The following is a 12260-nucleotide window of genomic DNA, read 5'->3' on the forward strand; positions in this document are numbered from 1 at the left end:
ACAGGAGGACATCTCACAAAAACCTGCAGACACTGCAGAAGGCAGACAGAGAGGAACGTAATGAACACAGACTCCTAGCCAGTTTCTCAATATAGCACACATACAGTAAGTATGCACTGTAACTTTGAAGTCTGATCTCGCAATATATAGATTTGTGGGTTTCAACAACGCTGTTTCCATATCACCATTTAGAAAAGACAAATTTCTAGTCTTTAAACCATATGAAGCAGTCTTACTGTCTAATGTCGCCAGGTGATTTGCAACCTCTTGGCTGAGACGGAAATGAGCGAAGCAGCCGCAGACCACCGCCCACCTTGGTGAAACCACAGCCCATTCAGACCAGATAAGCACATAAGTTAATACGGGCCATAAAAAGGTCTAGCAGGTACATCAGATAGTGCTCTCCGCACATTTTCAAGCATTCGTGGTTCTGATGAGGGCATAAAATTTTAACAAGTTTTCTCGGCGTTTGCATGGGGTTTTCGGCAGCGTGCACCAGTGTGTGTGTGTGTGTGTGTGTGTGTGAATGTGTGCGTAACCCTGTGTGTGGGTGTGCGCTTGTGTCAAAGGCAAGATTTCCTCCAGGACCTCAGATGACCATGCACGGGGCAGTACAGACTGATCCACCACAGATCCTACAGCAGGTCTGCTCTGGTTAGTCATTTCCCGGCTCTGTCGGAGGGTGCAGCAGCCACAGCAGCACAGCTGAAAGCCCCCATGGGAGTGAGCTGGCTGGCGCACAAAATTACACTAAGCATTATGTCACCGCAGTGTGGATCCATCATGAATCAGCTGTCAGCCAGGAGGACGTGTATGGGCAGAAATACTAAAGTGCCTACTCCGCCAAAAAACTCCAGATTGAAGCAGCTGCTTCTCATTTCTCTCTAGATTAATGTTTCTTTTTCATTGACTTTAAAAGGGAGCTGATGAGGGCTGCAACATCTCAGAGGAGCAGTGAACTTGGAATCTGGTTTAGTCAAGAAACACAGATGATTCCAGGAAGCCTCATCCGGATCAAACCTCTCTCCAAACCAACATCACACTTACACACTCATGTCACTGATCATTAATCACTGAAAGGTGAACTGCTACCAACACTTTTTCCCCCTTCCAAATCCTGTCCTGCCCAGTGCTGCCTGACCATCACAATGTCATTTCCACTCTGCTGTGCCTCGCTGCGTATCTTTCTCACTTTGGGGAGACGTGACACTGTCTGAATCATCTATTTATCCGAATGAGCTGTCTGTCACACCGCGCTGCATTGCAATAACACTGGCATTGGTGCTTATATGACCAAAAGATTTCAACAGTGATGCCTTGAGAAGCCGTTCAAGAAATCCATCCTGTTTCAAGTGCTTTTGTTGCTAAATATTTCATGGTGGACACATTAATTATTAATCAAGAAACTGAGCAAACTACAGACATGATTTAGAGATGGTGCTACCACAGCAAGTTCAGCTTTTGAGCTCAATGTTTAAGAGATTAACTGATATTATTACAGCTTTACAGGGGGCAACAAATTGCTACACAATTTCAATTGCAACATTTAGTGAAATTTGCTGTTATTGCTAAAAACAGTGCACTGTCTTAAAAACATAAGAATTAGATGAAAAAAAAACAATAATCAATGTGTCACGTAAACTGAAAAACCAGGGCGTCAGATTCATCTGGATAATGTAGCACACAAGTCAAATACACAGAAGAGGATTTTTCAGGTCTCCCTGAAACAAAGGGAGCACCTGAACCTTCAAAAAGCCATTTTTAGTGCATGCCAGGTCTCTACATTTACATGCTAGTCTCTCTGCTTTACCTGGCTGCAGGCAGAATACAAATTAGGTGCAGTTGGAAATACATATGTGGTACAGCAACCAATGTTCTTTTAGAAGACTAGGTGCTCGACACATATGTGGTCACATACAAATATGTCAAAATGTGATTTCAAATTCCTTGCTGTAGAATGGCATGAAAGTAGAGGCACAACTGTCATATCAAAGGACTGCCACTGTGTGTAATGCAGATAGTGTATCAAGCTAAATTTGGCACACCCTAGACAATATAAAGATATTCAAAGGGAATTTCCTGCTCCTTTTTTTTTGTTGCAGTTTTTCACTGCTGCCCTCCGTGTGCTTCTTCCAAAACATGCCAGTAATGCTATTCCCCCATTTCCCACTCCCCTCTCCATGCAGGCACCTACTGCACTGACATCAACCGTATCCCTCACCCCAGACACTGCCATTGTTTTTGTTGGAACACACAACCAAGATGAAGTTTAACCTCTGTCTCTGTGGTAGTGGTGGTGGTGGTGGGTGAATGTTGTAACTTTTGGTCACCCAGTGCACAGATTGTGCATATTTAGGCCTACCTTATGATCCATGACACCTGTGTACCCATCAAGTGTTGGGGGTCTCCGTGGCCTCTCTGGCTTTTTCGTGGTTGGAACAGGACCACCTGAACGGTGAGACGCTGCTGCTGCTGATGATGATGATGACAACAATGTGGGAGGGGATTTGTCCCCAGAGCTGCTGTTGTACACCAACATGAAACCGGTAACCATGGTGACAATGATGATGCCACTAACCCCTTGGCACTGGAAAGGCAGATGAAAGGGAGTTCAAAAAGACCATTAAAAGCAACATAGAGTCAAAGCTTTATTTTGAATACAAGTTTCAGGACAATGCGTGGCCACATCTTTGGTCAAGAATTCACTGCTAATTAAATGTCAGCTTTTAAATCAGAGGCAACACAATAATAGCAGCTGCTCTTTCCTTGTGCAAGGCTGCAAAAGAAATGTCAGCTGTGCCACTCAAATGCGCTGTCAACAGTGCAACATGTTTCAAAGAGCGGTGCAAAAATAGCACTGGGCTGCTGAAGTCAAACACGTTTCATAATTTAAACCCCCGCTGCGCTTATATAGGATCTTTACATCTAATTATAGCAATAAAATGCATTTAAGCTATTGTAAAATATGAAAATAATAATAATAGCACAAAGAGTGCAAGTAGGTCACAGTAGACTGTATGATGACACAGCTCAGCATGTATCTCACTTCTGAGCAGGAAAAACAGAGACCCCCCCCAAAAAAAGGAACATTACAAGGAGGTTTCCTGCGGGTCTCATTCATAATTACCACTCTTATCTTCATCTTCATTTCCCCTCGTTTCCAGCGGCAGATCGAGCGTTCATCGTATCGGGTGCAAAGCTCTTTCACAGAGCGCCGGGACTCTTCAGCATGCAACACTTGAGTGGTAGCATCCCTGGGACCAGCGCGCAGCGAAAGAAAACGGCGCTCCACTACTGTTTTCCCATGCTCTCCTCTACAGGGACGCCCTCACTCCACTCTGCTCCTCATGGTCTTAAACAACCCCGCTTCCCTGTTTACCTCAGTTTCAGGGTTCACTGGGGGTTCATGGGATGGGACACAGATCATAATGTGGCGGAATGGTTTTTAAATGTGTGTTCATATTACACATTTGTATGTAGACCTATCTCTCTATCTAAATATCAATTTATTCGTTATTCTCAACACACTGTGTGAAATTGCTGATAAAATCAGTTCATTTTAAATGCACTTAGTCAGACTGTTTCTCTAATGAAATGTCTTATTCTCAGACGTGTTAATCAATTTGCTCATTGTGTAAATCCCCCGTCTGTCCAAACAATGTAACGTTTCATATATTTCAGTTCATCCTGGCATTTTTAACCAGTGTTTTTGTTCATGGAGTTCCTCCCACCCTACTCCCCATTTTTCATTCCAGCTGAGGATTTATATTCTTTGTGGAGACGGCAGGTGTTTCAATCATCATCCTCGTGACCACCTGTCTCTGCTGGGAGAAATGAGCGCTGCCTATGGTTCACCACAGCTTTCAGATGTGAGGTAGATGAAATGCTGAGGATGAAGAGCTCTCACATTTTGTTTTTCATTTATTTCTACAATAGTTCCTAAATTACATGAATTTACTAACTGTTCAGACATTTTTCTTTATTGCAGTGCTACCACAGCTTCCATTGTATATTTTCTGTTTTGCATATTTGTTACTGTGTAATGGACTTTCTGTATAGTGATGACAGAAAGACCTTTATGATTATTGTAATAAGAAATGACACAAACACAGAAACACAAACACACTATGGACTCTTTCATAGTGATACACACTTTCTTAGAGAAGAAATTTACACTATACACTGTTACAGTTGCACTTCAAGTTTTCATGTTTCATAAAATGTACTAAAATTTAATTTAGTTGCCTCATCTTGTCTGTTTAGGAATTTCACTGCAACCCGCTGAAACTTGTTATAAGATAGTGATAGTACAGAATATACTGACTTCTCTTGGTTCAGTACATGACCATTTTTCTTATCGTTCAAGTAGATTTTGGGACATCCCAGCAAACTATTTTTCTCATTTGTCACAGCAACCTGAGAAGCTAAAGCTCCTGATGGGAGATTTGCTGGCAGCTGTAAGAGCAAGAAGAGCTGGGAAATGGGGAATGAGCCTTTTTATAAACGGCCTCTGAACTGGCATCATTGTGTTCATTCCAAGCATAGCTTCACAAAGTGAAATGTATATCTGTTGGCTTCGTGGGAATTGATAAGTAATTCATCTCAAAATATCGCGGTCAGACCAGATGCAGTAAAAAAAATCAGGGTAGCCTATTTAAAAGATTGGGAACAGCATGTCTTTCCTTTCATGTTTTTGGCCCAGATTTACACAAGTTGAAACAATTGCTTTTTTAGACTAATTAGCTTTCCATCTGAAAGCCAGATACAGTGATTCATATAGAATATGATGTGATGCAGGATGACACAAGATAACACAACATATTGTAACGCAGTGCAATGTGTGATGCAATATGATACCATATGAGACCACACCTAATTAAGTAAGACAAACTAATATAAAACAGGCTACAGTGATATAATATACTGTGGTAAAATAATATAATATGAAATGAGATACCATCATTACATTGTAAAAGAGAACTTTTTTTGGCATAGGATTTATTTTCTCTAGTCAGTCAGTGGTAACCAACCTCGGGTTAAGTACACCTAAAGGGGTCACAAGATGATTGACATAAGAAAGAAGAAGAAAAATAATGTCTGATATTTAAAATCAGGACCTTTTCAAAACGAAGCTTTATTTGTCATATACTGGCGAGTTTTCTTACTAAAAGCTGTTGAGTTTCTAGACTAATGATGAGGGGTCTCCACTCAGCAGTGCTTGGTTATAAAGGGTCACAAATCGATGGGCAACCAGTGTCTAGCAGCACAAACACATCAGGAATACATGTAATATCACCCTAAAAGGCCGTTCTTTGAATGAGAATCATGAATATTTTATTTCTTCAGCATTTGTCTCATACAAAGTAAAAAGTGTTTCATAATAACATGACAAAAACACATGTATATATGCACATACATATATGGTATAATGCACAAGAACAACATTTTAATTGATTATTAAGTTTAATTTTCATGTGACTTTTAAAAATAACAGACCTATGGCTATTTGAGTTTAGTTGTTCCAAAAGCAATTGTTACCCACTGATCCAAGCTTCTGAGGCTCTGAACTAGAGCCTATTATAAGACCATGTTATTTGTTGGTCTGACAGCGATCAATACAGGTTTAAACTCAGTTCTACATATAAATGGACACCTGTGTGAGGTTGCTAAAGTGGTGATCATAACACTGTCATTTCTTTAAGCTCATGTCACAGTAAAAGAGAGTAGAGGACTCTATTGTTGTAGCTGAGAAATTGATGAAAATAGTCTAATATCTAATGACTCACTGCACTCTGTTTAGATCAATGTTACAATGTTATCCCTACTATATACATATAATACACATCTTCATATAAATCTGTGATGCTGGTATTTTTAAATGTTGATTATTTCCAAAAGATATATGCCATATGTAACATTCACACTATTTTAAATGACTTTACCCATTTTTCTTGCTCATCACCAAATTATCTGTATGAGCAGCGTATAATAATGCTCCTCGTTGCTGTGAATTCAGAGGATGAGGTGTCTGGCAGCCTGTGTGTTTTGATTAGAGGTGTCCCTGACGTCTCAAACGCATCCCAAAACACAGCTCCAGGGAGCACACAAAACACACACACAAGGGCAAGGCAAATGTCTGGGAACAAAAGCTTTTTTAATTAACTCAAACATCCTATCCAGTGAGGCGCCAGACGGCTGCTGAGCCAAATACAATGCAAGTGTGAAATAATCTGCTCTGTTTGCACCTGTTTGCTGTGCCAAAAGCAGTTTTTTTACTCATTACAATGTCCCCATCTTGAAGAGAAGATGCCTCCGAGTTTCTGCAAAGAAACTAAAAGTCATGGGACTGTGAGTACATTCCAAACGTACAAAGCTGTTTATGTTAAAGTGCTGTTATAGTGGTACAGTATGTTACTCTATTGCTGTCTGATGCTCACTAAATATGGAAGTTTGGTCCAGTTTATTTTGGCACACAAAAGGTTTATAGCAACAGTGACATCTCAGAAGTGAAGCAGCTGTATTAGTGAGTATGATGTACCAAATCTTTATGTGAATTTTATCAGTTTAATGGCAAAAGATACAAAATGATATGTTGTTTCTACCAGAATTGTCTCACTGGTAGTGCAGATATACCTACAAAACTGCATTTACACTATTGTATGACTCTTATACTGGAATTTAAATGCATCTTGATGTTGTGTATTTTAACAAACTGCTTATATATAGAGAGAGAGAAAACAGTAACTGGACCAATTTCTTTTAAAAGGGCAATACTAGCGGATCAAACAGTTTGTATTTGTTGGAACTGTAATACCAATATAAATCTCTAATGCTCCTGCAGAAAACAGAGGTGGCAGTGTGGTGAAATGTTATTGTGTTCTCCAGTCCAGACAAATACTGTGCACTTAGCTGTGACATGAGTGTAAAAAGAGAGCATCGGGAGATAGACACAAGCTTATTGTCTTGCATTTTCAGGCCCAAGAGATAAAACGTCTTCATTCTCTTTGCAATTTGCTCAGCTTACAGACAGATCATTGACTCATTGGCTTGCAAACCTACCAATCACAGATGCAATTTCCTGTTACCCACTGTGTAATATATGTTTCTCAGAGTTGTTGTGTTTATCCAATTGATTGGAGAGAATATTTCCAATCACTTAGTGCCGTCTGTATCTCTGTTTCTCGGTGAAACTATACGACTGTACATCATTACTGAATTACTTTCTTTTTCTTTGACTGGACTTGGGGGGGATTTCAATTTTCAGCAGGGTTGATTGCAACTGCAGCAATTGGAACTACCGAATGAAAAAGAAAAAGGGTGATTGTGTTGAAAGCATCTCCCTCTACCTCTGATTATAATAAAAGCTCACTCACTATCCAAACTGCAAAAGGACAACTGCCGAAGAGATAGAAATGACCTTTTGTTTCAGAAAGAGGAGAAAGACTGCAAACAAAACCAGCACAACATGTGACTGTGTCTGTTGTGCACCCGCTCAGTTATGTAATTAACAGTCAGTTGGCATCTATCATTTCCACTGAATGACAAGCAGATGGGCAATGGTGGAAAAAAAAATTTTTTTAGAGTGGAACACAATTCACCTATGAAATGTGTCATTGTCTTTGTTCCATCCTCAAAGGATTAGTGAACCTTTCCACTGCTGGCGGTGTGCTTGACCTTATAATATATGTTCACTAACTAAGACCACACCAATTAATGTACAAGAGGTAGTTTATTTGGTTAGCGAGAAGGTTCAGGAAGGATAGGATGGAGGGGTCAAATGGGGAAGGATGAAGGGATTGAAAGGGGGAGGGATGAAGAGTTGAGAAGGTAGGGTGGGATGAAGGTGGTTGATTTGGGTTATGGTGGCCGGAGGGGCTAGGAACCTGGAGGTCGAGACATAGGGTGGGGGCACGTATCTATAAGCATCTTGCTTTAGGATCCCCCTGTGGTTCCTTTGGTAGAAAAGAATAATTACTGTGGTGGAATTATTCACTTTAGCACACATGCACAAGCACAATGGGGGGGGGGGGGACCCAAGCATTCACGGGGGAAACATGCAAACTCCACACAGGAAAGGGCTGGGATTACCTTCTTGCAGTGAGGCCTCAGTGCTGTCCACTTGACCACCATGCCGCCCATCGAGAGAGGAGAGAAACGGGATTTGGAGGGGGGAGGGTTGTAAGAACTGAGACAAATTGGCGAGAAAGGGGTTAGACGAGCTTATATACGAATGTGCAGGAGATTGGATTAGAGATGCCCAGGAGGATGAAATTAGTGATGCGCAGGTGGTTGGGTTAGTGAGGGAGAGAGAGAGGCGTGGTCTTGTTCTGGAATTTCAGATATAATAACTTCAATTGTATATTATATAAAATAACAGCTACACAACACATACATCAATTCCATCAACTTATTTTCTCTTTTTTTAACTTAGCTTTGTGCATACAAACACATAATGCACAAACACTATTCGTAGTCCATGGGGCCTTGGCTTGGGAACCGGAGAGTCGCCATTCGAGTCCAGGACGGACTAGTCATATAGAGTTTGGCGCTGGAGAGGTACCAGTTCACCTCCTGGGAAATGCTGAAGGTGCCCTTGAACAAAGCCCTGAACCCCTAACTGCTCGGGGCCACAACGACACAGCAGACCCCTCACTCTGACATCTCTCCATACGTTAAAGCATGTGTATAATGTGTACACAATAATAACAACAGAGTGTAAAAACTGAATTTCCCCTAGAGGGATTAATGAGTGCTTTGTCTAATAATATTGTAGGAATGCACACAACAGCTGACAGTATGTTTCCATCTGGCTGTGGTATCAATCTATTTATAGCATAAAAACCCAACTGCGTCAAACATTGATAAACAGACGTTAAAAAGATACATTACAAATACCCTGAAAAACATAGGACAGAGAAAGAATCCTTTGTATGGTGTGCTGTTGTTTCACCGCCTGGCAGACACGTCAGTGGGTCTCTGTAGGATATAGTTCTAGGCCATAAAAGGTTGAAAACCACTGTCTTAGACTTCTGTCACCAAGACAAATTGTTCTACATTTACATTATTGCACTTGGCAATAATGTAATTCTGATTCTCCTCGTGTGCTACTGGCAGTGATCCCGCCACATCAACAAATGATCTCTTCCAGGCAAAGTCAATCCCTTCTTAATGACTGGCCTTTGGCAACCTGAGCTCTTATTACTTTCATCCACCAAGCACTAAGAGAGACATGATGTTGGCATGTAATACAAATTGCCTGTCCCATATCTCTAATCCAATCTTACACATAAATGCATGAAATATTAACATTTTAGATATTCTGTCATTAAGAAGGGATACTTTTTGGCTATGTGCAATTATTATTCAGGTAACATCCAGGTTGATTAGGCTTTGGGTGCAGCTGTCACAGATAAAACATGCTTCTATCTTTATCTTACTTACAGTTAATACTGTATAAAAATCTCACCCTGCAGCTCTTGGATACCCCAGTTATTGCAGACAATTCTCAGTCTCTGCTGCCACTTCCTGGTCATAGTGACTATAGTGGACTTTCAAAACCCATGACCCAGCATGATTTAGTTCTCTTCTTGAGTATTTTGTTATACTGTTCAAATGGAAAACATTGCATTTTTTACTCCACTACATCTATATCATTTAATTTGCAGAACAATCATTTACCTGCAAAACATATGTATAACTCATAAAATGTGCTGAAGGCTACTGTTTAAATGACCAAATACAACTGTAAGAATGAGAGCCACCTGGATTACCCAAAATGATAAAAGACATTTGCACTTGATGTATGTAATATTTTCCGTACCTGTACTTTAAACCCATGAACGACACACACAGGTGTTTTCACCACTTGGGCTTGTAAAGACTGGGCTTGATCTACATTTCTGGGAGATGTTACACCTTCATAATTTTTATTAGTGCTTGATTTTTTATTATGTTTGTTGTGTTTTACTATTTGATTCCGGCATAGCTTTACCCAATTTCAAACAAATCAGCCAGAAAAAGTGTAAATGCCAGTGTGGGTGTGCAGGACTTCATTCTTAAACTTCTAATGAAGTGTTCTAACCAAATGTGTGTACTCAAGTCGAATGATTTTGACTTTAGTCAAACTTGAGTCACAAATGTAATGACTTTAGACCTCGCCTGTGAATTTTACAACAATGATACATGACTTCACTTGCGGTGTGTTATGACTTGAAGGGATCCCCCCTTTTCATGTAGACACCCTCCCGAGCAGCATATAAAGAAACATTAAAGCCTCTGTTTAAATTGAAGGGGGAGATAATATAGAGAAATATTTTCAATAACATAGAAAACCCAGGTGGGGTCAGTGTTTCTCCACCGGACGCCTCAGAGTGGCCAGAGATGTCACTGCCACCTAAAAATACTACCTGCAGAGTTGGCTGTATTATTAATCAACCAAAAAAGCAACTTGGAAATCGCCACATGCAGACACAGGCAGCGTACGAATCCCTCTGCTCTCTAGTATTCGTTGATGTAAAATTCTACGCGTGTTCATTTGTGCTGACAAACTGAACAAAACCGCCATTGGTTTGTGCTTTAAATCACATCCGAACAAAGAGAAACATGATACCCGGTAGCGGCGGCCACGGTGGGTCCACGGCGGCGGCCCCTTTAAGACCGTTTTGGAATAATTAATGACGTCGCGCTGTAAACACGACTGACGCTCAGCTGCGTGGCCGAAGCATCCTCCAAGAGCCCAAGACCTCTCTAGGTTCCTGTGTTTATTTGTCGACGGGACCGCTGCATGGCAATAAAACAACTGCGGTTCACCTCGACTCTCATATGCGGTCTCCAAAACCAAGGCGTCGGTGCATTTGTCCTACCAAGTGCCATGGCTAGAAAGACGGACATCCCCTCTTACTATGGTGAGTCGGTTCGTCTTTGTTGTAAACGCCAAGATATTTTCCCTCTCTGCTGTGTAACGTTAGGACAGAGGGATATAACGATATCTCCCGTAGCCTGAATGATGTTTGACCCCCTTGCTGTGATTTTCAGGGACGTTGGCTAGCTAAGTTAGCTTACAATGTCAGTTGCTAACTATTTAAAGACTATTTAACGGTTGACATCAAATACGCAGTAACGGTAGACTAACGTTTTAAACGGCTGTTAACGTTCAAATAACGTCCAATAGCCTAACGTTTTTTTTCGTGTGTCTCTTTAATTTCCCCCGAGCATGATCGTTGTCCTTAACGTAACCCGGTTAACTCTAGTGATTTAATAATTGTTGCCTTATAACGTTATTGTGTACCTGGTGTGAAAATCCTCATAATAGGGGACTGTTAACAACAATAAGTCTTATCACTTTCCTCCTCCTCCACCTGCCGTCTCTAACGTTAACGTTATGTCTTTTTTGTGAACGCAGGGATATTTTTTTCTCTGCTGTGTAAACGGTATGACAACAGCACATAAGAATAAAACGTTGACATTATCTTCGTTAGAGTTGCAAATGACGATCATCATTGATTAATCTGTCGATTATGATCTCGATTTTTATTCTATTCGTTTAGACCAGCGTTATCTCAGATGAAAGTCACCTATCGATATTTCCGAAAGCCCAAAATGAAGCCATCAGATTGCTTTATTTTGTTGTAAAACCAATCCAAACCCAAAGATATTCAGTTTAAGATAAAGAAAAGCAGCTAACTGACGTTAATCCTCGACACAGGCATTGGAATATTTGGTATTTTTTCTTGAAAGATTTCAACGCTTAATTGACTATCAAAATAGTTTTCTGTGAATCGATTAACGTTAATCGTTTCCACTCTAATCTTCTTTTGCATGGATGCCCCTTGCTGTGATTGAACTACAGGAATGCACATTGACGGTTGGCTTAAAGGTTGACATCAATGGTTGTTTACAGGAGTAACCTTTCTTTTTGGATAGAGTGTTTCTTGTTTTTCACCCTACACTGGCTCAATAATAATAATAATAATAATAATAATTTTATATCTGCAATATCATTTCTTTGCCTTGTATTGTGTAAAAAGCAGTGTTCACAGTAGAAGACTGTTAACAACATTAAGTCTTATTTCCACTTTCGCCCTTTTCTTTTTGCCCATATTGAGGATAATTACAACACTGTAACAACTGCAGTCCAGGTAGTGCAGTTAGTAAGGGAGGTTAAAAGCAATGTCCTCTGTTAACAGTTTTGATAACAAAGGAATACTCTCCCAGCTACATTTCCACTGCTCCAGGCATATGGATATATTTAATCTGTGGGC

General features: G+C 40.5%; 3 protein-coding genes and 1 long non-coding RNA gene across 8 annotated transcripts in view; 1 reads left to right on the forward strand and 3 right to left on the reverse strand.

Annotated features, from left to right (window-relative positions):
* st6galnac5b (ST6 (alpha-N-acetyl-neuraminyl-2,3-beta-galactosyl-1,3)-N-acetylgalactosaminide alpha-2,6-sialyltransferase 5b) overlaps positions 1-3237 on the reverse strand; it is a 28508-nt gene extending 25271 nt beyond the window's left edge. Inside the window, exons 1-2 of one of the 2 annotated variants that reach the window (XM_046049110.1) lie at positions 3128-3216; positions 2363-2587 (exon numbers count right to left, since the gene is read on the reverse strand). In XM_046049110.1, the coding sequence (XP_045905066.1) occupies positions 2363-2587; positions 3128-3148 (246 nt within the window). In that variant the 5' untranslated portion in view covers positions 3149-3216. Of the gene's footprint in view, positions 1-2362; positions 2588-3127 lie in introns of both variants that reach the window. The other variant, XM_046049109.1, reaches the window with a different exon arrangement.
* Positions 1-12260, reverse strand: part of lpxn (leupaxin) — a 665334-nt gene that overhangs the window by 309319 nt on the left and 343755 nt on the right. The window lies entirely within an intron of this gene.
* LOC123970813 lies at positions 7711-11050 on the reverse strand. The gene is made up of 3 exons (XR_006825058.1): positions 10901-11050; positions 8089-8327; positions 7711-7952 (listed from the first exon to the last, which is right to left on the reverse strand). It is a non-coding gene; the product is annotated as an uncharacterized LOC123970813 (long non-coding RNA).
* slc44a5b (solute carrier family 44 member 5b) overlaps positions 10588-12260 on the forward strand; it is a 58021-nt gene continuing 56348 nt past the window's right edge. For 2 of the 4 annotated variants that reach the window (XR_006825051.1, XR_006825052.1), the window contains exon 1: positions 10592-10904. Coding sequence is in view for 2 of the 4 variants with exons in the window: in XM_046049060.1 (XP_045905016.1) it covers positions 10784-10904 (121 nt within the window). In the remaining 2 variants the exon portion in view is untranslated. Of the gene's footprint in view, positions 10905-12260 lie in introns of all 4 variants that reach the window. The other 2 variants (XM_046049060.1, XM_046049058.1) reach the window with 2 other exon arrangements.

The sequence above is a fragment of the Micropterus dolomieu genome, linkage group LG05 (assembly GCF_021292245.1).
Source record: "Micropterus dolomieu isolate WLL.071019.BEF.003 ecotype Adirondacks linkage group LG05, ASM2129224v1, whole genome shotgun sequence".
Lineage (NCBI taxonomy): Eukaryota > Metazoa > Chordata > Actinopteri > Centrarchiformes > Centrarchidae > Micropterus > Micropterus dolomieu.